Here is a 27,972-nt window from a genome sequence, read left to right as displayed (position 1 = left end):
CGACTCGGGAAGGCCAACGGCCTCGTGTTAAGACTGAGCTGCCAATATCATGCACCTGCCCTGCGATTTCCAGAGCCACTTCCACTCACTCACCAGTCACCCCTGCTGCTTCATTTCGGAGTGGAGTACAGAGAAGCTAGCGCCATGGGTGACAGCAGCGAGAGCGACGACGACTTCCAGAGCGCCGCGGCGAAGATGGAGGCCGTAGCGACCTACTGGGCTGCCGTGAAGAAAGATGACCCGACGCTCAACAGGTTCGCTCTTAGCAACCTGGAGAGCAAGGTGTTCTCTTGGTCGATCAGGGACATCTTCAACAAGGACCTGCTCAAGCACCAGGTAATTAAACCGTCGTCGATCGACTGCTCATGATACGATCCAGTCCCAAATCCCAAGCTTTTGTTTGCCATCAAGCTGCATGCAAACTGTGTCTGTCCCCATATGGTTTTGTTTACTTCATAGTCTCCAACTCTCCATGCATGTTCAGGGGTGTCTGAATATATGTATGATCTTCTGATAACAATGTTAGTTGTCCCTATAACTCCTGGACGATGCATCATGCATGTATTCTGATTTTTGAGATGTTCTTGGTTTGCTTCTTCTTTTTTGCATTGTACTGGTATTATTGTTTTTCTTCTGCTAGTTACAGATTTCTTCGTGGGTACTCCTATTTTATTCTGCGGCAGGCTTCGTCCTGAAACCCGGATAAACATGATCTGATATATTAAAAAATAACTCATATTTTGGATTATCATTGCGAAAATGATAAAGGTAGATAAACAACCTGGTCCGGGATGCATTTGGGACTACTCCGTTCAATTTATATAGTCATACTTTGATTCTAAAAAACCTTTGAGATTAAGCTTAATAATAACTTCGAGATTAAATTTATATATATAGTCATACTTTGATTCTAATAATCTTCAAGAGTATTTGACCAATTTGTTTTTTTAAATCAAACTATTTCATGTAAAATAAATGGGGAGTATTTGAAATTGTTTGTTTTTTTTATTTCCAAGATAATTATTCCTTCTTTTGTACAACGGCCCAAACGTTCAGCAATTGAATCTCACTCGGTCTACCCTGGACGGCCCAAGTTTGAGCTCATGGTCTCGCGTAGCTCCGTCTAATCGAGTCATTGGCCCATCTTATCTGATTCTTCTGTTAGGCTCTAGCCCAAACTCGGCACGGCCCACTCCACAGTCCCACGCCCTCGCCGCACCCGTTTCCGACGGCGACGGCGAGACCTCGTGTCGCCGCGGAAACCGGCAGCAGGCGGAGCCGCGGAACGAGCTCCGATGGCCGCCCCACTCTCTGCCTGGCACAGGGATGAGCTCCCGGCCGGCGACCAGCTTCGCCGCCATCCATGTATCGTCTCTTCTTTATGTTTGTTTTGTTGGCGGAGAGCTATGCTTCTAAAAGGGGGTGGCGGCTTGTATATTCGCACGCCAAGTGTTTGTTGTTTTGCCAAGCAAGATGAACCACTAAATTATTTATAGATGACAGGATTACAGTATGTTAGACACCGCACAGATAGGGGATAATAGGTTCTATGTGCGCTTCAGTTTCAAATCTTTTTGGTAAATTATTATTCTGGGATAATTCGAGCGGCAAGCTCAGATTTTTGAGAAACAGGCATTAACCTAATATTGTATTGGAGCTAATAACTAAGTAGTCTGTTTCACAAGCCAACACTATTATTAGTTCTACTTCGGTTATATGATAGCAATATGTGTTGTGTCATACCATCTTTATTTTTTAGCTAAACAGTCTATTACATTGCATCTTTTTCACAAGGGTGGTTATGCTTATTTACTTGCTGTAGTGAGGGCTAACCAACCATCTGGGTATTCATCACAGGTCAAGAGGATACCAGATACCTTTTCATCATTGGAGAGTTACTTGGATTCATTTACCTGCCCTCTGATCGAGGAAGTGCATGCCGATGTCTTCTTGTCATTGGATGGCTATGCCCATGCAAACTTTATAGAAGTAGTTCGGATGGAGAAGCTTGATAATGAGAAGTTTATATTTGGTTTTGAGGTTTCAGAACCATCAAAGGATGAGAAATCGAGGGAGACATATGATCCGACAGAAGGTGATATAATAGTCGTGTCCACTCAAAAGCCAAAGCATGTTTCTGATTTGACACAAAATAAAGCATCATATGTTTTAGGTTCGGTTCTCAAATGTGGAGATGATGAAGATTTCCCAACTGATTGCTGCATTGTTCAGCTGTCATCTTCTATTCCTGTTGAGGCAGATCCTGAAACCAAAATGCCTAAAGGAGCAATATTTGCTGTGTTTCTCATAAATATGAAGACATACAATCGTATATGGAAATGCCTTCGATTGGGAGCAAATGATGGTAATCTTGCCAATCTTCAGAACAAAAGCAGTACTAATATGGTCAATCTTGTGCGGCAATACAAACCAAAGGTATGTTGGCCTTTTAAATGCAAAGAAAGTCCAGGATATCTAATACTTTATTTACATTCAAAGTCTTAGGAATTACTATATGTACAGATGTGCTTTCAGCTTCCTCATTTTGCTGGGGCAACTTTTTTTTTATATGGAAAAAATCCATTCTGGCTCTCTGTGTAGATTTTCCTTGAAATTTACATTTCTCATGCAATTTGTCCCATATTGTATATGCTAATAATAGAAGTCATATATTGTTGCATATGGAATGGGATAGCCGGCTGATGTTTTTTCATGTATTACTCCCGCTGTTTGTTTTTATAAGGCCTACAGTTTTTTTTTTTGGGTTGCAAAACATAAGAAGCAAAATTATTGCATAGCCTCTCACTAACCATCTCATTAGCTGTTTGCACAGTATTTAAGTATGGGTGGCATTGTCATTTTATTTTAACCTCCCTTTTCTCTTGGTTTTGTGCCCTCCTACATCTTTGTGCTCACCCAAAACGTGCCTATTTTGAATCGGAGGGAGTACTTTACTCATTTACATTATTCGTTAATCATGATGATTGATTTATTTACCCTTTGTCCAATTCCCCTATGAAGGTAGTGGAAGACAACTCATCCCAAGTATCTCAGTGCTTGAAACATGGATCAGTGGATTTCCTTGGCCTTGAGAAGTTAAACCTAAATGCTTCACAGCTGAATGCAGTAGCAGATTGTGTCTCAGTAATGGAGAACCAATTGTCTTCCCTAAAACTGATATGGGGCCCTCCTGGGACGGGTAAAACCAAAACCATCAGCACTATATTGTGGGCAATGCTCATCAAAGGCCGAAAGACACTTACTTGTGCACCTACCAATACTTCCATATTGGAGGTAGCATCTCGAATTGTCCGTCTTGTTAGGGGATGTTCAGATGGTAGTGCCTGCTTCCTAAGTGATATTGTTCTGTTTGGAAACAAAAAGAGGATGAAGATAGATGATGGTCATGAGCTTTCTGTGATATTTCTTGACTCTCGTGCTGAGCGATTGTTACCATGTTTTGAGCCAAACACGGGTTGGAGGCATTGCTTGTGCTCACTGATAGATCTTCTTGAGAATTCTGTGACCAAGTACAAGTATTACATTGAGGATGTACTTGAGAAAAGGAAGGATATAGAAAAGGAGACTGCTGAGAAGGATAAAGGTGAAAATGTTCCTTGGAGAATGCAATTTGGAAATGGTAGCTGTGAGAAGAAATGTGGGAGACCTGAAGATAAGGAAGAGGCATCCAGATTGCTTCCATTCAAAGATTATTTGAAAGATGGTTACAACAACCTTTCTCAGAATTTGAGCTATTGCATTGAGATACTGTACAACAATCATCCAAGAAATTCAGGAACAGAACGGAGCTTTCAGTGTATGCTGGAGGTACTTGAATTGATCAAAATTCTTCATGGAATGATAAACTGCTATAAGGGCAATGCTGACATATGGTCAGATGAACTGCTTGAAACCATGATAGAAGAGGATAGTGATCCTGTTTTGTGGTCTGAGCAGTTAGTCTCTGTGCAAACTAGCACATGCATTAAATCCAAGTTCAGGCTTGCCAGATTGCTGTGTGCAAGAATTAAAATATCTCGTCAAGAACTTGGAGCTTCCAAATTATTACAGTATACAGCCAATTAAACTCTATCTGCTGCAAAGAACAAAATGCATTCTCTGTACGGTTTCTAGCTCTTTCAGGCTGTACAACGTGCCCATGGATGTTTCTCCCTCGGGCATATGTGGACCGTTCAAGCAGCCTGAAAAGGCAAATCTTCTGGAGATGCTAATTGTTGATGAGGCTGCACAACTCAAAGAGTGTGAGACCTTAATTCCTTTGCAGCTTCCTGGTATTACGCAGGCTGTTTTCATTGGAGATGAATATCAGCTACCTGCTTTGGTGAAAAGCAAAGTAAGCACTGTTGATTCCATATTTCGTTACTCTTTTCTTTATTTTCTACTTGGAAGCAATTCATTGACATGTATTATGATTCTGTAGATAGCTGACAATGCTTGCTTTGGACGAAGTGTTTTTGAGAGGCTAAGTTTGTTGGGCTACAGTAAGCACCTTCTCAATGTCCAATACAGGATGCATCCAGAAATAAGCAGGTTTCCAGTTGCTACATTTTATGATGGCAAGATATCTGACGGCTCCAATGTCACTAGTAAGAATTATGAAAGGAAGTTTTTAGCCAGCAAAATATTTGGGCCATATTCGTTTATTAATGTAGATGGGGGTCATGAAACAGCTGAGAAGAATGGTCGTAGCCTGAAAAACACAATAGAAGTTGCTACAGTTTTGAGAATAGTTCAGAGATTATTCAAAGGTAACTGACAGTACTGTAGCTCTAATTCTAGTGCTTTATCTCTTGTAATAATGAGTGCATTGTCTCAGGTAAAAAAAAAGAGTATGCTGTTATGTGTGACGTACACCCAGTACAAATAACTCCTAGTATTCATTTTCGTTTCTGTAATTTCAGAAGCAGTTTCTACACAAAGCAAGCTCTCTGTTGGTGTTGTGTCCCCATACAATGCTCAAGTTAGAGCCATCCAGGAGAAAGTCGGTAAATCTTACAATATGTATGACGGCTTTTCTGTGAAAGTGAAGTCCGTGGATGGTTTCCAAGGTGCAGAGGAAGATATCATTATCATATCAACAGTGAGGAGCAATGGAGCTGGTTCAGTTGGGTTTCTCACAAACTTGCAGCGGACAAATGTGGCTCTGACAAGGGCTAAGTAAGTTTCATGCTTCCATTAATTAAGGATGCCCATTTGATGCTCAATACAATTCTGTTGCATAGTCTTGCTTTGAGCTTCCAGTGTGCATGCAAAAATTGTGATTTGACTTTCTTCTTTATTTCCAGGCATTGTTTATGGATTGTTGGAAATGGGACGACCTTGTCCAACAGCAAGTCTATCTGGCAGAAGATAATCAAGGACGCACAGGATCGAGGTTGTTTTTTCGACGCCAACGATGACAAAGATCTGTCAAATGCAATAATCAAGGCTATCATTGAGCTTGATGATGCAGAGAATTTATCAAAAATGGACTCGATGCATATAAGCCGGCCAAGGTTTCAGGTACCGACAGTTAGACAATGAAAGAATTACTGGAAAAATACCTGACACCTTGGCGTTGATCATTCCTTTTCTTGTTGTGTACATTGCAGAAACCAAGGCCAAACTACCGTTCATGAGAAGTCTGAAGCTTGCAAGATTCAGTTTGTCTGGACGCTTGAAATATCGTATGGCGTCGGTGTCAAGGCTTGTTTGTTCAGTTGTCACTCGGGTTTGCCGAAGGAAGAAAACCATGTGTGTTACTGTTAGTATTGTGTTGTTGCTGACAATGTGAGCCCTACATTTTGTTGAACCATATGAGCTTTTGATGCACGCTGGTTGCTCAAGCTCACTTATCACTTGTGTTACTTGACAAATCATACTCCGTAACTTTTTGTACTGTATTAGTATAATCCAATGCCATTCTCTGGATAACCTCGTTTGTTATTATGTCACTCCATTTTGTTCCGCAGTTTGTTGATATTCCGCGGATATACCGTTTCCAGCGTCCACCGACGGGATAGCGACCAACCGTTGGATATCGTAAGCACACGTGCTACGTGCCGTTGATTTCACTACACCACGATGAGTCGCTCGAACCCTCCCCACGCGAGCGTTTCTCTCGTTCTCCTTCCATCGCCTCGTCGGCACGATGATTCGCCGGCGGCGGTTCTCCCCCGTCGAGGGTGGCCGTCGGGCGCCGGTATGCTGGCGAGGCCGCGCACCCCGGCAATGGCGAAACTGCTGACCTGCTGAAAATGCTCAGCGAAACTGCTCGAAATGTGTGTGAGACTTGGTTGCGATTTCGGAAACTCATTTTAGCCTTTGTTTCTGAAAATTCAGACTTTGTGTTAGCACGGTTCCGAAACATGAATCTCACTTGAATTGTTTATTCCATCAATTAGGATATGGAATTAAAATTCCTTCCAAATTGTGAAGCTAAGTTGAAATCGTCGTTTGAAACCTGAAAGTTTGATGTCCGAAATCGCAACCAAGTCTCACGCGCATTTCGAGTCTGACTCGAAATGCGCGTGAGACTTGGTTGCGATTTCGGAAACTCATTTTAGCCTTTGTTTCTGAAAATTCAGACTTCATGTTAGCACGGTTCCGAAACATGAATCTCACTTGAATTGTTTATTCCATCAATTAGGATATGGAATTAAAATTCCTTCCAAATTGTGAAGCTAAGTTGAAATCGTCGTTTGAAACCTGAAAGTTGGGTGAGATTTACTCCCAAATTTCGGTATTCACTTGAAACTTCGTATCTCTTCCCCTAAAATCTCCCGTTTGTCTTTGAGCTGCATTTACTGCGCTAATGCTATCATGGCCTCATGGGGAAGTTCAAAGAGTTCCAACTCGATAGCCACTTCTCTCTTTTCGAGAGGATCATTGGTATCATGGGGAAGTGCAAGAGTCCCGACTACCTCTTGCTTTGGTAGGATCGAAGCAGTTCAATCCTCTCTCTCTCTCTCTCTCTCTCTCTCTGCCCCTTCCCCTTCTGCCGGTTGATATCTCCTTTTGACTGAGGAAAGACCTCATGCTTGCCATTTTGCTGTGCTGCTTGCATTTGTAAGTAGCCTTGCCTCCTGCTGTCTTCGCTTGCACGGGTGAGAAAACAGGTGAGCAAGATGAGTGCTCGCAACAAGTCTAGGAGGCAGAAACAAGTCAAGAAATCTGAGTGCGTGGATGCAATCCAGTCTGTGGTGAATTACTGGGAGAAGTTGAAGAAACGTGACAGCAGCCTCAGCAAGTTTGCTCTAAGTTATCTGGTGAGATAAATATTCTCTTGGTCTATCGAGGACGTCTTCAATAAGGAGCTCTTCAAACAGAAGGTGTCAATTTCTTAGTTACTTTCTTTCTCTTTTCTATGTTGCACTCTAAGGCCTAAGCATTGCTAGTTTTAGAATTTTTTTTTTAACAAATCGGCAAGCTGCCAATTTCATTGAATAGAGAAGGAGTAAACTTTACAAGTAAGAAAAACCAGGCCCAGGACCTTCGGTCCTACTGAGCTAAAAATAAAAAGCAAGCCAGCTACCAAGATGCCTCGCCCCCGCCCGAGACCATGTTTTGGCCTCCTCTTTAATTTTGGCCAACAGAATTCCTGTAGATAGCTCTTTGTGCTGGAAAATTCTACGATTTCTCTCGTTCCAGATTTCCCAGTTGACCAGAAGTGTTAACGTGCGGAGTGCTTTCTTTGGGACTTCCTTCAAGTTGGCGGTGGCCTCCCACCACTCTGACACCGATTGAGCTGGTTGCCATTGTCCGGGGTTCAGTTGACCACACCCAGTCCAATCAGATAACGCCGTCCAAATTTTCCTGGTGTATCTGCATTCTGCGAGGAGGTGGAGAGCAGTTTCTTGGGTGTGTCTGCATAAGGGGCAGAAAGAGTTGTTCTGCCAACCTCTGGTTGCCCGTCTGTCGGAGGTCCAAACTCTATTTTGGATGATCAACCAGGCAAAGGTCTTACACTTGCGCGGTGCCCACGGCTTCCATATTAGGATGTTGAAGTTGGTGGCAGCAGTACCTAGGAGCTGCGCTTTGTAGGCCGACGTCGCCGTATATTCACCGTGGCTAGTGAGCTTCCACACTATCTTGTCCTCCTCATTCTCTGTGAAATGTACGTTGTGCATCGCACTCCAGACATTGATTAGCTGGCTGACCAGCTCCGTTGTCCAGCCTGAGGCTGGAGGAAGGTCCAGATCGAGCAGCCACTGGTCTGTGGCTGAGGCTTGTTGTAGCGTGCTGTTCTTTTTCTTGGAGGCCGCGTAGATCAGGGGAGCTACATCCTTTAGTCTTCTCCCTTCCAGCCAAGCTGAATCCCAAAAGCTTGTTTTCGCTCCATCCCCTATTGTTATGGTTGTTGCTGCTGCAAAAAGTAACCTATCTGTGTCGTCACAGGGTGTTCCCGACCCCACCCATGCTTTTTCCGGTGATCTCCACTCGTTCCAAAGCCACCGCAGTCGTAAAGCTCTTGCAAATTCCTCCAGGTTCAGGATGCCCAGTCCTCCTGAGGCTGTAGGGAGGCAGGTCCGTGCCCAATTTATTTTGCACTTGCCCCCCATCAGAGCTTCACCGCCTGCCCATAGGAGTTTCCTTCTCTGCTTGTCGATGACCTCTAGGGACTCATTTGAAGCTTTCAGGCCCGTCAGAAGAAAAACAGGTTCTGAAGTGAGCACCGATTTAACCAGCGTTGATCGCCCTGCCAGGCCAATATGTCTTCCTCGCCAGCTTGCTACTCTACTCATCGATTTGTCGTAGAGAGGTTGAAGGTCTACTTTACGCAGACGGCCAGTGGACAGAGGCAACCCCAGATACTTCATCGGGAAGCTTGCCCTAGTTGCAGGCGTGTCATGCAGGATGTCGTCGAGGTCCAGATTATTGCATCTGACCGGCGCCACTTGCGATTTTTGTAGGTTCGTGCATAATCCTGATACCTTCCCAAAACGATTTAGCAGATCGGCGAAGGCGCTCACGTCCTCTTTGGTCGGATTAATGAAGACGGCCGCATCATCCGCGTACATAGATGTGCAGAAGCGCATAGCTCTGCCTCGCAGCTTACTTAGAACTCCTATGTCGGTAGCCTTGTCTAACAGGCGCTGGAGGGGGTCTATAGCCAAGATGAAGAGGAGGGGGGATATGGGGTCACCCTGCCGCAAACCCTTCCGGTGTTTGATTGTTTCGCCCAGGATTCCATTCAGGGTGATCTTTGAGGTGGAAGTGGACAGCAGCCCGGATATCCAGTCGCGCCATTTTTGCGGGAAACTCCTATTTTGGAGGAGCGCAAGTAGGTAGTCCCATCTGACCGAGTCAAAAGCCTTGGAGATGTCCAACTTGAAAAGGAGGATCGGGCGCCGAGTCCTGTGATATCTTCTCACCATATTCCTCACATACATGAAGTTGTCGTGTATACTTCGCCCGCGAATGAAGGCACTTTGATTTGGCGAGATCAGTGATTGCATTAGTGGCCTTAGTCTAATGGCGAGCACTTTGGAGAAGAGCTTGGTGAAGCCATGAATTAAGCTTATTGGCCTAAAATCATTGATTCCTTCGGCGCCATCCTTTTTGGGGATGAGAACCACGTTGGCGGAATTTAGAAGGTTAAGGTGCACACTTCTCATGTTATGAAGAGCATTGAACGCCGCAATTACGTCAACTTGGATGATGTCCCAGCATGACTTGAAGAATTTGCCGGTGAAGCCATCGGGGCCTGGAGCCTTGTCCCCTGGCATTTCATTTATCGCCTTGCGTATCTCTGCCTCGGAGAAAGGCTCCTCTAGCCGTGTCAAGTCTGTCAGGGCAAGGTCTAAGGAGGGCCAGTTCAGGTCACTGGTTCTAGGTTCTGGTCGCCCCATCACTTGTCGGAAATGGTCGGCAATGACCCCTTCCTTTTCTGCGTGTGTAACGGCCCATCCATTTTGCCTCCTTAAACAGAAAATGTGGTTTCTTCTTTTCCTTGCATTTAATTTGCGATGGAAGTACTTCGTGTTGGCGTCCCCCTCTTTAATGTTGGTTATGCGCGATGCCTGCTTCTTCCTTGCCCTTTCAATGGCCGCATACCCGAGCAGCCTTCTTTTTAGGCCCAGCCGTAGCCTAAACTCTGCTTGTGTGAGATCTCTATTTTCCTGAGCCGCGTCTAGGCGTTGAATCACATCCAATGCCAAGTGGAACTTGAGTTTAACTTCTGAGCAGATTCCTCGCGCCCATTTCTTTAGGGCCAGGGCAGTGTGACTCAGTTTGTCTGCCAGACGGTGGAGAGGCTCATGATGCGTCGATGTTCGTTCCCAAGCCAATTGAACCTCAGTCCTGAATCCCGGAAGCTTTGTCCAGAAGTTTTCAAATTTGAAGGTCCTTGGGCGTCGCGGCCCTTGGGGGTTTGAGAGAAGCAGTGGGCAGTGATCCGATGTTCCCGAAGAGAGAGCATGAAGGATGTGGTGACCAAAGGCGAGGTCCCAATTCTCGTTACAGAAGAATCTATCTAGTCTGACCATGGTTGGATGGCGTCTCTCATTGGTCCAGGTGAATTTTCTATTTTGGAGATGGATTTCCTTCAACTCACAATGATTAATGGCTGCGCGGAACCGCCTCATACGCCTTAAGTTAATATTGCTGTTGCTCTTGTCACATGCCCTGTAGATCATGTTGAAGTCGCCAAATAGGAGCCAAGGTTCGTTGTTAGCCGGCTTTAAGCGTCTGATTTGCCGAAGGAAAATCTCTTTTTCTCTATGTCTCGTTGGCCCGTAGACCGCGGAAATGGTGAAGCTGTCCGCCGTATGAAGGAGGCTGACTTTTGCCGTCATCGAGTAGCGACGCAGCCTCACTTCTGTGATGTTGATCGAGTTGGAGTTCCAAAGTAGGAGGATCCCCCCTCGAGTTCCCCTCGCCGGCTTGATGGCATAACTATCCAATTTATATCCTCCCAGGTATCTCGCCAAAACATCGTCTATTGCTCTCAGTTTAGTTTCTTGAAAACAAGCGATACTACAGGCCGTGTCCACCATTAGTTCGTGTAGCACCGTGCATTTGGCAGGGGAATTTAGGCCGCGGACGTTCCAGCTGAGGAGTTCGATATTTTGATTAATCATGAAGGGGTGGCTTGCTCTCAGATGTTGCCCGGCTTGCAACACGATGCAACATAAATCCCAGGGGCAGTGGCGCTGAAGCAGTTGCATGAAGTCTCAAGTAAAGCAAGCAGAAAATAAGTAAAACAATGCAGTCAATGGGGCTGTAGCCTGACGCATGCATATTGCCACGTAGAGGAAGCGAAGTAGTAGTCTTAGAAGTTCCCATTCCATAGTACAGACCAAACATCAGAAGATAGTCGACTTCCACCGAAGCTTGCCAACGGTTCTGGTTCATCCAGTGCATCACACGGCACCACAAAAGAAAAGCAACAACGCAGTTCAACATACATGAAAACATAAGCAGAAGGCGACGACGGCCAATGACGCAGTTCAACTTAAAAGACGACATAAGTAGAAGAAGACGACGACGACGACGATACAAGCAAGCAATGCTTGCTCAGACCCTGGCCAGCAGTTAGGCCGCAGCTTCCTCGACCTCATCGGCGAGGTCCGCAACGCCTTCTCCTACCACCGCGAGCAGGGCTTCCTCCGGTGGCTGCTCTTGATCTCCATCATCATCGATGTCGAGGTCGAAGATGGAGGTGAGAGCCGCAATGGTCTGTGGCGGCAACGGACCATCAAACATTGCAACGTACTCTGCGAGCACCTCGTCCAGGGAGGTGTCCGTGCGCAACAGTCCGAGCCGCTTCATCAACACACGGCTGCACTTCTGCATCGTCGGCATGGCCGGTTTCCCTGCAAGTCTGGAGCTGCGACGAGGATTAGTGAGACTGAACTCACTCTCCTTGGTTTTGCGAGTCTTGCGGCCGAACCTGGATAGCGAGAGACGACGCCTCACTTGCAGCGGGGACGTTGGGCGCGTCGGGGGCGTCGGCGTAGCCGGACAGGCCAGGAGCGGCGCGTGACCTCCGTGAAGAGTGCATCCAGCTTGTTCGGTGTCGGCCGCGGTGGCGGCGGCGGCGGCGTTGGCGGTGACCGAGCCGTGACTTGCAGTAGTGATGGCGAATGCTCTGGCGCCGGCGATGAAGGCGGCAGTTCCAGCACCGGCAACAAAGGCGACGTAGACAGGAGCGCCCTACCTGATGGCGATGACACGGCTGGCAGTGCCGGCGACGTCCCGCCGTCCTAGGCCGCAAGGATCGAGGCCCTCGACAGGCCGCCCGGGGCGGCTTTGCTTGCCAGGCCGGACACGAGCTCGCCAGGTCCTGGCTGGATCGCCACGGCCTGCGATCCAACCTGAAGCGGGTTCTTGTGGCCCGTCATGAAGTCCAGCTGGAGCTCGGATGGCGTGGTGTTGGCCAGCGGGGAGAGCAGAGATGGCAGCTCCGGCCAACGCTCGAGGGAGGTCGTCGCGGCCGCGAGCTCCAGCTTCTTGAATGCCTTGTCTATCTCGTCAACGACACTTGCCGGCGCGGTGACTTGTGTCTCTTGACGGATGCGGTCGAACACCTGGTGGATTGGGACGACCTCGCCGCGCCTTGACGCGTCGACGAGCCGTTCCTTGCCACGGCGCCTCATCTCCTCCACGGACCAGGCTTCCATCCCTGTGCCGGCAGTGCTTGCTGCGAGGAGCACCGAAGGATGGTTGATCTGCAACACTTTGTCGAGGACATGCGCCTTGGACAGGAAGGTGGCGTCCAGCACCGGCAGCAGCTTGTCTTGAACAATCGGCGTCGACTATAGCCCATACATGTACTGGAGATTTTGGGCGTCTGCCTGCACGTTCGAGCCATTTAAATCAACAAGCAACTTTAAGTTAGCTACCTGTGGCGATGGTGATGTGAACGGCCGAAGAGGATGCAGACTCGAGGCCGGCGCCGCCGGGTCCTCGCACCGGTCGTCGTTGTACGTGCCATGGCACCGCCCAGTGCGGCTGCCTCCTTCTCCCCAGTCGCGCCGCCTTGGGGAGCGGTCGCATTCTCGCTGGCCATTTAGGCCAATTCTTTTGGCTGCGTTACGCTCGCGCCCGGAATCCTGGCCGCGACCGGCTCTGTCGTCACGCTCGCCGTCGTCGTCATCTCGGCGACGCCAGCCGAGTCCCCGATCGAAGTCGGGGTGGTCATCATTGTAATGACGCTGACTATCCTTGTCGCGGCCGTCCCTCTCGTGGCCGAACCTGTCGCGTGTGTCGTCATCACGACCACGACGGTCGACGTCGCGCTGGTCGACGTTACGCCGGTCTCCCCTGTTGCGGCTGCCACGGTCCTCCTCCATCTTGCCGCCCTCATCGCGACCAGCTCCGGGACGGAAGAGGCCTTGCGGCGGCGGCGGGTGGTGAGGGAACTGCGGGAACACACGCTCCGGTGCCGGTTCACCATCGGCCACCCCAAGGTGCCACGGTGGAAGACGACGCTTCGTCGGGGTGACAGCCGCGTTCTCATCAAGAGTCACCGTGGCCGAAGTGTAGTCGTGGATTTCTTCGAGGTGGACATACACACAGTACTTGACACCGTGTTGCCACTGCTCCGGCGGCTTGTCAGAGACCGACACCAAGCCGGGCTTTTTGCCACGAGTGCTGTTGGTGAAGATCAGCCAGATGCGCTTGGGTATGGAGCTTGGGTTGCCCGTCCACGCCCACACGCTGATCCAGCGCGTGTCCGGCGGGTGGATGAGGCTGGTCTCGATGCTCTCCAACGCGCACGTCTTCGCCACAGTACGCTCAACAATATCGGCCTCCCAAGCGTGTCGCGGTATGCCGTCGAGGTAGAGATGGACCCGGAACATCAAGGCGACACCGAGGGCGCTCTTGAGGCTACGCCATTTGACGTAGTGGAGCTCAACGCCGTGGCGCTTGACGAAGCCCTTCCGCAGCGCTTCCACACAATGGCGCTGGTGCTCGAACTTGATCAGGAAGGCCTCGGGGTGGTGTCGTGAGACGAAGACGTCGCCCTCACGAAGATGGAATTCCTCCTTGAAGATGGCCTCGACGTCCCTTGGAGTGATGGACGCAGGCGCTTTTGCCGCCCAGGTGATGACCGCTGTGGACTCCCAGTCCTTGAGCTCAACCTCCGTGGCGTGTGGAGTGGGGATGAAGCACTCCTCCTCAGGCCGAGTGGACGGGTCGCCGAGTTTAGCCATGGCCGGAGACGGCCGTGTCGGTGGCGGCGGAAGCGGCGTGCGGTGGTGTTTCTGGCCATGCGGTGGGGGTTCTCTGTGGTGGCGGTGTGGAACGTCTTGGCGGTTGCACGGAACACGGGGCAGTTGGACGGGCGGAGGCTGCAACGGAGGTGGCGGCGTGGAGTTGCGGTGACCGTGGAGCTGGCGACGCTCCAGGCGGAGCAGAGCCAGATGAGCGCGAGCTCGGCAGGATCTGGCCCTGTGCCCCGACCTCCGACAGAGGAAGCACCTGACCGGGTCACGGCAGTGGGAGGCGCGGTGGTCTCTCGAGAGGCAAACGAAGCATCTTCCACTTGTTGCTTGCTGAAAGAGGCGGAGGGAGGCTGACGCTTCAGCAGGAGCGCGGTGGCGAGGAGGAGAGCGGATTGAAGGCTCGTCCCATCTCCTTGAAGCTGGTGGATGGGGAGCAGTTGAATGCGCTGCGCGTCGCCACCAATGGCGCACTTTCACTTGCTGCCAGCCCGGCTCCAGAGTAGTGAAGTCCTCCGGCGCGGCCGTACCATGGATGGGACGTCGGGTCATCTCCGTCTCCGGCCTAGGCCTATAGGCAGAGAAGTAGCCTCGGCGCCGGGGTGGCTCACGCCTGGGAGGCGGAGTAATTGCCGCCTTCAAAGTGCGACGCGGTGGTTGGAGGCGCGGACCGAATTTGAAAATCGGCGACGAAGCGGTCGCGACCACATCCTTGAAGGAGCACACGGAGGGTGGCGAGCGGGATCCTGGCGGATCCGGTGTGGCGGAGACATGGGAGACGCCTCCCGGAGAGACCCAAGCTGCGGATCTGGGCGGCGGTGGCGGGGGGATTCACACCACAAGGCGCTTTGGAGCAGCTTGGACGACGGCGGGGATGCAGAGGGCAGCGGCTCGGATGGCCCCGCGGACGGCGCAGCGACTTGGGGTCGACGAAGCAGCGAGGGCGGCGGGCGTAGGGCCAGCGGAGCCGGTGGCGGGGAACTAGGCGACGAGCGTCGCATGCTTACCTTTCAACTCCTGAAGTTGGTACTTAGTTTTAGAATTCTGTAACTGGATTGTATACTCTTGTTTCTGAAATTTAATGCAAGCTCCTATCTTCCCTAAAAACATTTCGTTTTTTGGTCTACTCCTTCCTGTCAAATAAATTTGACATTGGGAGTATTAGTTCAAGTACCCCCAACATCAAATATATTTGACCGGCGGGAGTAGTATTGAGTCACAGATAGTTGATTATTTGTTTCTTTCCAGGTGAAAAGGATCCCAGAGACGTTCACTTCATCGTCAAATTACTTTAACTCATTTACCTACCCATTACTTGAAGAAACACATGTTGATGTCTTTTCATCGTTGGATGGTTATTCTCACCAAAACTTCATATCAGTAGCCCGAATGAAGGAACTGCTGCATGACGATGAGTCCACGTTCTTCTGTTTTGAGGTTGCAAATCCAGCAAAGGATGAGAAATCCAAGGAAACATATGCGCCATGTGAGGGTGATATAATAGTCCTTACCTCCCGAAAGCCCAAGCAAGTGTCTGATTTGACATGAAATATGACTTCGTACATCCTTGGTTCAATTGTCAAAGGTGGTGAAGACGATGATGATCTCCCAGACAATTGCTTCATTGCTAGATTGTCATCAGTGCTTCCAGTGGAAACTGATTCTTCAACAAATGAACCAAAGGAGCCATTGTTCGCGGTAATCCTCATAAATATGAAGACATACGATCGGATTTGGGATTGTCTTCACAAGGGAAACAGCCATATTGTTGATACAGTCTGGCGGTACAAGTCAAAGGTATTTTCAGTTTGTAGACGCATAATAAAAAAATGTGGGACACTGTGGTGTAGCCTGGTCTCGATTTAATTAAGAAGGAATAGGCACCCAAATTCTAGTTAAATAGTAGTTGGGGGGGGGGTGTAAACCACACCCTCCAACCAAAGAGCTAGGGCCAATTCCTTGTAGATGCATTATAGCATATCTATTTGTCATGTCTAATTGTCTTATTGTTTGAGTCATTAAATTCAGCACCCTATTGGCTCTTGATGCATGATAGTTTCAACTACCTATTGCTCTGACTGTTGCTTTTGCAACTAAAGTAAGAAACACACTTAAAAGTTACAATCTTGGCATTCCTATATGCGCTAAATTAGCTTGAGTAGTGATGTTTTTGGAATTTGAAGTGCGGGTCATGCTTCTTGGCTACCACACATGTGTTAAATCTTCAGTATGTTGTTTAGATTGGAATATGAATCTGATATATTTTAAAGATTCAAATGATACAGTGCCCTTATTTGTCAACACTTGGTAATGAACTAATGGCATTTTCCCAAGTGCATATAAACAACACTATCTTGTTAGTAGTATTTCTGATGATTGAATTGTTTGCACAACATTTATTTGTGAAGGAAGTGGATGAGGCTATGTCATCAAGCTCCCAATTATCTCAACGGTTCGCTGCTAGATCAGTCGTTGATCTTAATCTTGAGAAGTACATGCTCAACAATTCACAACTGAATGCTGTTGCAGATTGTGTTCTGGTCTCAGAAAAAATCTCTTCTCCTATTAAACTAATATGGGGACCTCCTGGGACGGGTAAAACCAAAACCATCAGTGCTTTACTCTGGGTAATGTTGCATTCAGGACACCGGACACTTACTTGTGCCCCTACTAATACTGCTGTCCTAGAGGTTGCATCTCGAATTGTCAAGCTCGTTCATGAGTCTCCTGCTAGCAGTGGCCAATATCTAAGCGACATCGTTTTGTTTGGAAACAAGAAGAGGATGAAGATAGGTGAAGATCATGATCTCTCTGTGGTTTTTCTCAGCTCTCGCACCGAGCGGCTGTCACAATGTTTTGAGAGTATGAAAGGATGGAATCATTGCTTGTGTTCACTGATAGATTTTCTTGAGATACCTGTGACAAAAAAAATACAAGTGGTACACTGTTCAGATGAAAATGAAAGGACCAAATTCAGTAGTTCTACCACTCAAGGAATTTGTCAAGGACAAATGCAATGAACTTTTGGAAGATTTCTACTATTTCATGGAGATATTATGCACTGATTTTCCACGAAACTCCACGATGCGTCAGAGCTTCCAGTACATGAATGAGGTGGTTGAACCATTGAATATTCTCCATATATTCTCTATGCAATGATAAATGTTAATGATGATAATGATGACAATTTATGGTTCAATGATCTCTTGAATGGAAAAGGGCATGGGGACAGTGATCCACTCAAGTGGCCAGATCTGCTAGCCTCAGTGCACACGGATGTGTGCAACAAATCAAAGATCAGAAAGGCAAGATTACTCTGTGTTCAAATATTAAGATATCTGAAGATCAACTTGAAGCTTCCTGATTGGGATCGCTTGAGCCTTTCTGATGATGACCGCAAGAGAGAAATTCGAGTCTACCTGTTGCAAAGAACAAAATGCATTCTCTGCACTGTTTCTAGTTCTTATGTGTTGCACAATGTGTCCATGGATGACAGCTCTGAGTGCTTGAAACCTCTAGAACTGTTGGTTGTAGATGAAGCTGCACAGTTAAAAGAGTGCGAGACCTTAATTCCCATGCAGTTGCCTGGCATAAAGCAAGCTGTTTTTATCGGAGACGAATGCCAGCTACCTGCTCTGGTTAAAAGCAAAGTATGTGTCTAGTGCTAATGCTTTATTCCACTTTGTTTTCCCATGTTTAAACTTCAAAATAAACAAGTGTTTTTACTCTTGCAGATTTCTGATAATGCTGATTTCGGAAGAAGTGTTTTTGAGAGGTTAAGTTCCTTGGGCTACAACAAGCACCTCCTGAACATTCAGTACAGGATGCGACCAGAGATAAGCAAGTTTCCAGTTGCCAGTTTTTATGATGGCAAGATCTCAGATGGTCCAAATGTTGTCAGCAAGAACTACAAGAGGAACATTTTGCCAGGCAAAATGTTTGGACCTTACTCGTTTATAAATGTAGATGGTGGCCATGAAACAACTGAAAAACATGGCCGGAGCCTTAAAAATACCATAGAAGTTGCTGCTGTGCCGTGGATCGTGCGGAGACTATTTGAAGGTAGGATCATCTGCATTTCTGGAGCTTTGGTGCTATAAATGATATATGTGAACATAATATGTATGATATTCATGCTGTCTTAACCACCAGTATTGCTAACCCCGCATCTTTTGTTGTTACAGAATCGGTTTTTTTGGGAAGCAAGCTCACTGTTGGTGTAGTGTCACCGTACAATGCTCAAGTTAGAGCTATCCAAGAGAAAATTGGTAAGACTTACGATATGTATGATGGTTTCTTTGTGAAGGTAAAATCGGTGGATGGTTTCCAAGGTGCGGAGGAGGATGTCATCATCATATCTACTGTCAGAAGTAATAGAGCTGGTTCAGTTGGGTTTCTCACAAACCTGCAGCGGACAAATATGGCTCTGACAAGGGCTAAGTAAGTGTAATGATTGCCCTTACAATTACAATTTGCTAATTGCTCCTTTTAGTTAGTTATTTGGCTTATGTTTGTGGCAGGCACTGTTTGTGGATAGTAGGAAATGGGACGACTTTGTCCAACAGTATATCTGTTTGGCAGAAAGTGGTGAATGATGCAAAGCATCGAGGTTGCTTTTTCAAGGCAAGCGAGGATAAACATTTATCCAATGCAATTGTCAATGCTGTTATTGAGCTCGATGATGCTGAGAATTTAGTAAAAATGGACTCGCTCCAGATGACCAATCCCAGGTTTCAGGTATTGAAAAGAATTGGCAAAATCACATCATCCCATGGTTATTGTTAGTCCTTTAACTTCAGCATGGGTATAATCGGTTAGAACTAATTACATTTTTTCCTTTCTTTGTTTGCAGAGAGCCGGGTCGAGGTACCGTGCATGAGTGGTCTAGGCCACCCAGTTTTAGTTTTTTTGCCGGGTCGGCCGAAACACCCAGTTTTAGTTCCATCTTGTAATGCCTCGAATGTGTGGGATAGCGTACTACGCGTCATGCTTTTGCCACCTGGACTTGCTAAGGGAAGTTTCCATCGATGACGCGGCAGATATTGTCGGACGCGCTTCATTTTGTTGAACCTGAGCTCGTCGTATGCCAGCTGCACAAGCTCGCTTATTTAATCGATTTGCCTGTCTTAATCTACAGAAGTCATTTTAATACAGTGGTGCTCTATGGACTATGGGCAATCCATGTTGCAATGTGGTCGTTATTCATTACACATGTGTGCAGTGTGCTGTGTAAGTGTGTTGCTGCAGTTGTGTACTTGTGTTCGGGATAAGAGGGATTGTGTCGTGGTGCGCGTTTGCCATGCGTGCGGCGCGCCTAGCGCGGTGAACCTCTGCAGTAGATGTGATCATGCGGGTCGTCCGCATCAATTTGTTCCCTTGCTCGTTAGCTGTACCGCCCGGCATCAACACATCTTCAGCTAGGAGCCTAATCAACACATCTTCAGTTAGGAGCCTAGGACTTCAACGTGTTGTGGTGAGACATTTGTTTGTTGTAGCGACTGGCGAACGAGCCAGGCCGCTCCGTTCGTGTGAATAATCTCTGTTTCTGTTGTACTCCCTCGGTCCTATAATATAATATAAGGGACTTTAGAGGGATGCGACACTTTCTAGAACTACGAATATGGACAAAAGCGAAAGTGTCACATGCCTTCAAAATCCCTTATATTTTAGGACGGAGGGAGTACCTAACAAGAGTACCCAGGATCACAATTCACAAGGACATCTTTTACCCGCATCGCCCTCTCGGCTCTCGTGTGGGCAGCTCGGGGTGAAAACCCTAGCCGCTGCCCCACCTACCCCAGTCCCCACCTTCACTTTGTTGCTGCCAAGCGAGCTGCTGACCAACCGCGCGGTGAGTTGGGATGTTGGCGGTGGGGAATCTTCCACAATGAGGAGCTATCTCTCGCGTGGGAGAGGCGGCGCGGCGGTTTAGAGCAGGACAGAGTGGACGAGACTACTGTGGCAGGGCAGTGGCGTAGCCGAACAGGGGTGGATGAAGGGCGACGGTGTGAGGTAGCTCATGGTGACCGGGCAACGGCCAGATCTGGTCGATGTGGCTGGATCTGTCCCCTACCTTCTAGATCTGACACCCCAATTGCAGCTTCCGCGAGGCCGGCATGGGTGGTGCCGATGGCCGTGGGAGGGCGAAGCGGGTGGCGCAAGGAGGTCGCTGTTGGCGGCGCAGGTCGATGCAGCGACAGCAAAGAGACCAGTGACAATGGGTGTACCACGTTTTCATGTGGATGCATGTAGAAGCTAGCTGGTGGCGGGCATTTGTACAACGTTATCCACGCACTAACGAACGATGGTGATGGTGAAGCGATGAGGTGCTAGCTACGGATCGGCAAGAGACAAGCAGTATGTGTAAACCTAGCCCAATCTTGTCGGGCCAACAGCGGCGGCGCTTCGGATATCGTTTTCCCTCTTAGGGGTGTTGTTCGCCCATGTCGTCAGCTATGAGATGCCGACACGAGTGGTGCCAGGAGGTCACTGCGGGCGACGGCAGGTAGGCCGGCCTGACTGACAACGCGGGAGGTTGACGTGGTGACAGTAGGAAGGCCGGCATGATGGCGGTAGGGAGACTGATGATGGCGGGTATACCACGTTTGCACGTGGATGCATGCGGAGGCTAGCGAGTGGGGAGCGTTGGTGCAACGGTGTCCACACGCTGACGGTGTATGGCCGGTGGTGGAGCAATGGAGCAATAGTTGCGGATTGACAGGGTGTCTGGTGCAAACCTAGCTCGATCTTGTTGGGCCGACAACAACATCACTTCAAGCGTCGTTTTCCCTCTTCGGAGCGTTGTCGAGTCATTTCTCTATCTTTGGTGAGTTGGATCTTGTGTGAGTTCTCTCTAGATGTTTTGTCCTCCTGCAGTGGTGCCATAGCTAACGTAAGTTGGCTATGTTGACGGGCCTTGTGGGGGGAGAGTGGATCCATTTTCTCTCTCTCCCCCCCCCCCCCCCCCCCCTTTCAATCCCAAAGGTGTGGATAGAGTTGAGTGCGTGGCTCGACTGTTAGGATTTGGTTTGGGCGGTTTGGTTGTTGCTTCTTTGTTGATTTAGCAATGGCGGTCCGATGCTAGTCTTTTTCTGTGTAGATGTTATCTGTGTATGGTGTTAGTCTTGTAGTTTTTTTCTACTTTATTCAATTAAACAACATATTGTCTGGTGATATTAGTTAAAAAGAGAGTACCCAGCATAGGGCGATACTAATGTGGCAAGAAGGTCTGTAATAACAAGATTGGATCATGCAGCACAGCTATATTTAAAACCGATCTATACTTCAATAAAATAAAGCAGATTGTTTAAAGAAGGATAAAAGGCTAATAGAAAGAATATTATCCAATCTGGAGAAGTCCTACTTCTCATCTGTTAGTGGATCATGACATCAATACGTTGTTGTTAGCGATCTAAATCCAATCTAATCGTAACAGATGCAATCATGCAAACACTTGTATGCCCCATCTGACTTTGTATCCTCACAAATTCAGGCCACCTTTCAGCAACAATCACAAAAAGCCCCGGATGGCCCCCGGCGCTCTCACGCCACGTACCCCAAGTCCCCAACACGACGACGTCGCTTCCACCCCATTCCCCCAGCTTTCCACGGCACCCCACATGGGCGCCGGGCGCGCCGCGAGTGCACGACGCCGCGCCGCCTCGTCAGCCGAGGCAGAACGCCACAGCGTCCACGCAATCCCTCCACTACCGATCTCGTCTTTTCCACTCGAACCGAGTCATCAGTCGTGCGTGCATGATGCTGCACACACACACTCGCACACCCGGTCACGCATGCATCAGCCAAAAGCTCCAAGAATCAAAAGCGGGCGGTGATGATGCCATCTGTAGAATCGTGCGCACATGGCCGGTATATGCAAGGATTGTCCCATGATGACGGCCGCCTTTTGGTTCGGGGTTGTGTGTGTGTCACATGTGTGCGTATATAAACGCGGACCACGCTGCTCTTGCCGTTTATCTGAACTCCGCTGATCCCTCTCGATCGGCCTAGGTTTTGCCGGCTAAAATCAGATGGGTGACATGCAAATCGTCCTGGCCGCAGGCAAAATCGAGGCGCAGTACGTGGAGATGAAGGTGCCACTCTACTCCTACGGCTGCGAGAAGAAGATCAAGAAGGCCCTGTCGCATCTGAGAGGTACATACCTATACATTCTACGCATCTGAAATTTTCACGGTGAAACATGAACAGATCAGAAACTGATCCCTGAAGCAAAATACAATGAGTTTGATCGGTGAACTGATCGCATGGCATGTTCAATTGTTTGGATGCGCTGCAGGGATACACTCGGTTCAGGTGGACTACCAGCAGCAGAAGGTGACGGTGTGGGGGATCTGCAACCGCGACGACGTGCTCGCGGCCGTTCGGAAGAAGCGGCGAGCGGCGCGGTTCTGGGGCGCCGACCAGCCCGACCTCGGGGAGGACTCGATGCCGGCAGATGCTCGTAAGCACTACCTGCAAGCGTTCACCGCGTACAGGTTTAGGAAGTCTTGGAAGAAGCTCTTTCCACTGATCCGGCTGTGATCCGGAACTCAAAAGTTTCTGTCACGCGAACACGGGCCGCCGGCTAGTGCGATTCAGGAGCGGCACCGGGGTTTCGAATAAATGTACTCTGTTACTGTCTTTTTTGGGTAGTTGATAGTATGTAGATTGGCAGATTGCTGTGATGCCGTGAGTGCAGAACTGACATCCACGTATAGTGAGTGGTACCGACTATTCAGGCAGGGCTTCCTGACTGTGCCAATGCTGAGCTAACAGTGTTAACTGCGCGAGTGCTAACTTATTTCGATTGGAGAAGAGAGATATCTCCTCCCCTCGTTCCTCGGTTAAACTTTAGTATTGGCAGCTACTGGGGATGGTAATTTTACTGGAAGATAATGGGCTTAAAACTTGTGGCCTGTGACAGAGCAGGCCAGCTCTGTTCTGTCTTTTGTCACTAACACGGGCTGCTAAGTTTGTGGCCCAAAAGGTCAACGAGAGAGCAATGAAAACGAAGGCAAATACGCAATAGGTAAACTGAGTGTGTGTTTTCACTTTTCAGCTGTGAATTTTCTTGGTCCATACTTGCTCCCATTTTTCCCTGTTCTTTATAATGATATGCAAAATCTCGCAAAAAGAAGTACTACGGACATACCGAGTACATTGTGGATTAAAATGAAGGTGCCAAAATTTTACCATCACAAATGGTAAGGATAGACTTAAGACAACATTAATTAAATTCATCTTTGAAAATTTTGACTCCCACAAGGCATATACCAAAGGTATACTCCTATTTATGCTTAGGCAATTATGCAGCATATACATGACCTGAAACACGGACAGGTTTCATCCGTACCTAGCGGTCTTGCTTTTACTATGAACTTTTGAAGAAGATGCTAGAGATGACAAGCTTGGCGTACAAATGGCGCAAGTAGTTAAAACACTAAAAGTAGCTTACGTTGGATTTGGTTGCCACTTCGGTTCTTACCTACCGCACTTGGACGCTTGGGTTTGAACTTTGGACGAACTCGGAGCTTTCCCTGTCAGTCTCAGACGGAAACACAGCGTATGCTGCTAATACTACTCTATTTACTCGTACTACGTATACAAAATATTTTAAGTTATTATCATTTCCACCCATCAAAGTAGTCCGTGTCATCTTCCCTGCCAAGTGCCAAGAGGGGAAACACCGAAAAAGGTTGAGTTCTGATCCGTCATATCATGATCCAGCAATTCATATCAGGGCTCACCTAAAAGTCCCAAACATGCCCAGATAGATCCAGAGATATTTCTCTGAGCTACACACTGAGCCAGGGAAGACGATGAAGGCAAGCAGGTTGCACATGAGCACATCGCAAGGATCACAATGCGAGAAAGCACAACTTCACTGTCTTTCAAGTTTCTTCTCACCCAAAAAAATACTACTATGTACAGAAACAAATTGATCCGCGAACCTGGACTTTGTCCGACAAGAACCAGCAGCCGACAGAATCGACTAAACCAACTGAGAAAAGCAGAGCACACTCGGCTTAACCTATCCTACGAGCCGGCGAGGGAGTCGTGGGGTCGATCAGCCGCGGGTGGTGACGCGGAGGGCGTGCGACGGCGGCGGAGGGGGCAGCGGCGGCGGCACGAAGGGGAGGCTCCGCAGCATGAGGAACCGCATCCGGCGAGGGAAGGGCGCGTCGTTGAACAGCTGCTCCAGCACCCGGGCCACCAGCACCGTGTACTCCTCGAGCAGCTCCGCCACTACGGCCACCAGGATCATCGCGAACACTGTGTGACTGAGCTTAGCCTTGACGACGAATCGCGTGTGTGGGGTTTGGAGTGACTTGGATGTCGACCTGCACGCACCTAGAGCGGCCGGGGCCCTTTTTATCGCTCGGGGATGGGCGGGTGGTAGGGTGGAGCCGAGGGAGGAATCGCGGCGCGGGAGGGGAGCGTGTCCTGTGGGCAGTGGACGCTGGCTTTTGGTTGGGATGTGGACGGAGCGGCGGCTGGGTTGGCTATTGTGCTCGCGCGAGCGAGACCGCGACGCGCTGCTGGTATGCGCTAGAATACGACAGAAGCAACGGTTTGGGCTCGGTGCGCCCGTGGTTTGGGTTTGGGGGAAGCGGAGAAACAGCCCGGTCACGCGCGGCAAAGGCAGGGAGCCTATCCGGTGAGGATGAGGCAAAACTAAAGCCAAGCCAAGCGCGGGTGACGGCTAAATCCGGGGGTTCCGGAACTGGTAGCGGCGGCCAATCCAGAACCGTTTCGTCAACGGGGGCTGGGATATTTTTTTTTTGTTGTCCATCCAGTCTCCATCGACCAAACAAATCGGAATTCAGGGGCATCGGCGGTTGTCTGAGGTTTTTGTTTTTTTTTCTTTTTTTTTTTTTGGGGTGTATGGTTGTACAATTGACGAACTGAGGAGCAGCTTGGGGAACGTGGTTTTCTACTTTTCTCTTGCTGTGGTTTGTTGTCGCCTTTGCGCAGCGGTTATTATCTGAGGTTCGAGTCTGAGATTTTTTTTTTTCTCATGCCTGTAGTCATGTGGGATCCAAACAAAAAAGAGCACGACAACAGAAAGCTTAAGTTGATCAGCTAAAACTCCGTCGTGCTCCCTTCGTTTTATGTTACAAGTTATTTTGATTTTTTTTTCTCCGACTAAGTTTACGAAAATATTTAAAAACATTGAAAACAATAAAATTTTCATTCAATCTAGCATTAAATATATTTTGATAATAAGTTTATTTTGTGTTAAAAAAGCTAATACGTTTTTTTATAAATTTGGTCAAGGTTAAACAAGTTGATTAAATAAAGTTAAAATGACTTATAATATGAAATAGAAATACAAACTTTATAAACTTGTTATTTCTTTTTCTATCATTATCGTTTCATCGGCGCTAAACTGTTTTCTTTGACAAAGACGTGGTATCCGATATAACTCATCTATGGAAAAGGACCACACAGTCAGTCTGCCACTGTGGACTAATGTGCGGAAAGGACCACAGTCACTGAACCTAAACCCAGAAGTGGCTGCATGGTGGGCCTAATTTTGATGCATGATTGCAAGAAGATGGCTATTTGGAGGCCCGTAGATTAATTAGCCCAAAACATGGGGAGCTCGTAGCCCGCCACAACCTGGTCATCCGGACCTTCTTCGGATTTTGTCCATATTCATTCGGAAATAAGTCTACTTTGACTCCTTTAAATGGTAGCCGAATCTAATTCGTATCCTTAAACCACAATACCGGATATCCCAACCGCTCAACTATTAAAACCGGTACAATTTAACTCCTTTGACGGTTTTGAAGGATTGTTTCGCTGAAGTGACACCTACGAGGTGGCGTTGACCTGGACTTCGTCCACGTGGCATTTGTATGGTATAAGAATTAAAAACATATATACGACCCATTTGTCATTCATAATAAAAGGAACCCACTAACATGTGGTGCCCAGATGTCATCCTCTCTCTTCTTTTTTCTCCTCTGTGTCTATGCCTCTGTGCCGGCGCACCCACGAGCTTAGCGGCATCGCCTCTCCCCTCCCCCTAACGACAGCCTTGGATGGCAAGGCGGACAACGAGAAGCTAGCTCACAAAGGATTCGAGGTGGTGCTAGCGCGATGGAGGCAGAGGAGGCTACGCCGCTCCAACGCCTGCCCTCGCCCGACCGCCACCGCAACTCCAGCTCCCACCCTCCCGATTGTCGCTGCTCCAACTCCCGTCCTGCTACCCTCCCAGTCGCCACTCCAGCTCCCGCCCCCTGTAGACGGCCAAAAGCGAAGAGAAATGAGAGAAAGACAGAGGAAAAAGAGGGAAGGAGAGAGAGAGGATGGCATGTGGTCCCCACACATGTAAGTGTTAGTGAGTCCCAAATATTTTTTGTGTGTCCCACATATATGTTTTAAATTCTAATACCACATAAGCGCCACGTCAATATCACGTAGGACGGAGACTAGGTCAACACCGCTATGTAGGCGTCACGCCAGCAAAACTGTGCTTCAAAACCACCATGGGAGTCAAGTAGTACCGGATTTAGTAGTTGGAGAGTCGAGATATCCGGTATTGCGGTTTAAGGATACAAATCAAATTCGGCATCTAGTTAAGGGAGTAAAAGTGGACTTATTCCTAATCATTCTGGCCTAATAAAATATGGACGGGCCAGCGTTTTAGGCCTATATTTCGGCAACACTTTGATACCTTGATTTGGGCTTAGAATGGGATCATCGGATGTCCTTCCGTTCCCCCGTTTCCTTTTCGTCGAGCTTCATAGGAAGATGGAGTGTCTGTTTTAACTTGGACCGGCCATTAATGGAGCATAGCCCAGAAAGAACGTTGAGTCACAACTCACAAGAACGCTGCTATAATCATTGTGCTCCTGTCCTGAACGAGCTTGACATAAATACTGCTAGTTACGGGGCTAATCATTCTTGTTGCCACTTGTGGTTTGTATCATGAGATCCTCGAACTGTTTTCGTACTGGTACCGGATCAGCTTTTACCAGCTTATATATGACGATTTACTCTGTTCTTGGCACAACTTTCACCATGGTCTATACACAGCCCAATTCAACGGTAGTACTCCGTAGTAGTATTTTTGATTCTTTGCTGCGCATTGCAACTTGGATAAGAATATGAAGCAGATCTCGCACGCACTGAGACACGGCGCCGTAAAGTCAGAGCCTGATGCACCAAAAGCCATTACAAATGCCAACTGCCTAACCCCTCATGCCAAGTGGGACTAGTTGCAACCGTCTCCCACTAAAAATAGTCTATCTTATCAACCCTCTCGATCACCAAGAACCAACGAAAAAAACTGGGGATCCTAATATCCAATTAGAAGGCTCTTCTCCGCCATAAAGAAACATAAACAAAATTGTCTCACAAACCCCAACAGTGCCATGCGCACGTTAAAAAGATGGGGGCGATTTGTGACATGATTCCGCCTCCAACCGAAGTTCGTTAATTTTTTCTGTCCCTTTCCATGGCAATTGGCAAAAGGGGAATATTTATATATATATTACTCGAACAGTGGCCAAAAGGACTCATGCATGGCTGCTTGCAGAGGCTGGCGCGCCGGCCTCGTTGGCAGCTCGATCGACTGCAGCTGGTGACCACGATGTATAGGACGAGGGGCCAATTAGAAACAGGCAAAGCTTCTTTGCTGCCATGTTGGGAGTTGAGACTTGAGAGAGTACAGCGTGATTACTGATTACACCAATAATTGAGCCTGTCCGTACGCGACTGACCAGCGTGCAGCGTTTTAGTATTTGTCCCTAAGACCCTAACAACCACAAAATATTGTCACGCGGCACGCGCCAAA

General features: G+C 48.1%; 2 protein-coding genes and 1 pseudogene across 2 annotated transcripts; all 3 read left to right on the top strand.

The window, feature by feature from the left end:
* Positions 1-1,903: 1,903 nt before the first annotated feature.
* LOC127769863 (helicase sen1-like) lies at positions 1,904-5,764 on the top strand. Its single transcript, XM_052295526.1, is given in 9 exon segments — positions 1,904-2,095; positions 2,174-2,203; positions 2,206-2,436; positions 3,022-4,013; positions 4,015-4,354; positions 4,442-4,769; positions 4,923-5,178; positions 5,307-5,523; positions 5,613-5,764. Coding segments are annotated over 9 exon segments (2,502 nt in total). The 5' UTR covers positions 1,904-2,014; the 3' UTR covers positions 5,640-5,764.
* An 8,452-nt stretch (positions 5,765-14,216) lies between these two features.
* On the top strand, positions 14,217-19,047 carry LOC127770918 (uncharacterized; annotated as a pseudogene).
* A 3,081-nt stretch (positions 19,048-22,128) lies between these two features.
* Positions 22,129-22,852, top strand: LOC127769882 (heavy metal-associated isoprenylated plant protein 28). Its single transcript, XM_052295542.1, has 2 exons — positions 22,129-22,322; positions 22,465-22,852. Exons 1-2 carry the CDS (start codon positions 22,199-22,201, stop codon positions 22,707-22,709), a joined length of 369 nt encoding a protein of 122 aa, XP_052151502.1. The 5' UTR covers positions 22,129-22,198; the 3' UTR covers positions 22,710-22,852.
* The last annotated feature ends 5,120 nt before the right edge of the window (positions 22,853-27,972 follow it).

Source organism: Oryza glaberrima, chromosome 4 (genome assembly GCF_000147395.1).
Source record: "Oryza glaberrima chromosome 4, OglaRS2, whole genome shotgun sequence".
In the NCBI taxonomy this organism is placed as follows: Eukaryota; Viridiplantae; Streptophyta; class Magnoliopsida; order Poales; family Poaceae; genus Oryza; species Oryza glaberrima.
The sequence above is the reverse complement of the archived record's forward strand: the minus strand, read 5'-3'. Positions and strand labels throughout refer to the sequence as shown.

Excerpts from the sequence above, each read along its gene's own strand:
- LOC127769882 (XM_052295542.1), top strand. The coding sequence starts at position 22,199 with ATGGGTGACATGCAAATCGTCCTGGCCGCAGGCAAAATCGAGGCGCAG. Across the intron at positions 22,323-22,464 it reads GGCCCTGTCGCATCTGAGAG|GGATACACTCGGTTCAGGTG; the intron begins GTACATACCTAT and ends GATGCGCTGCAG.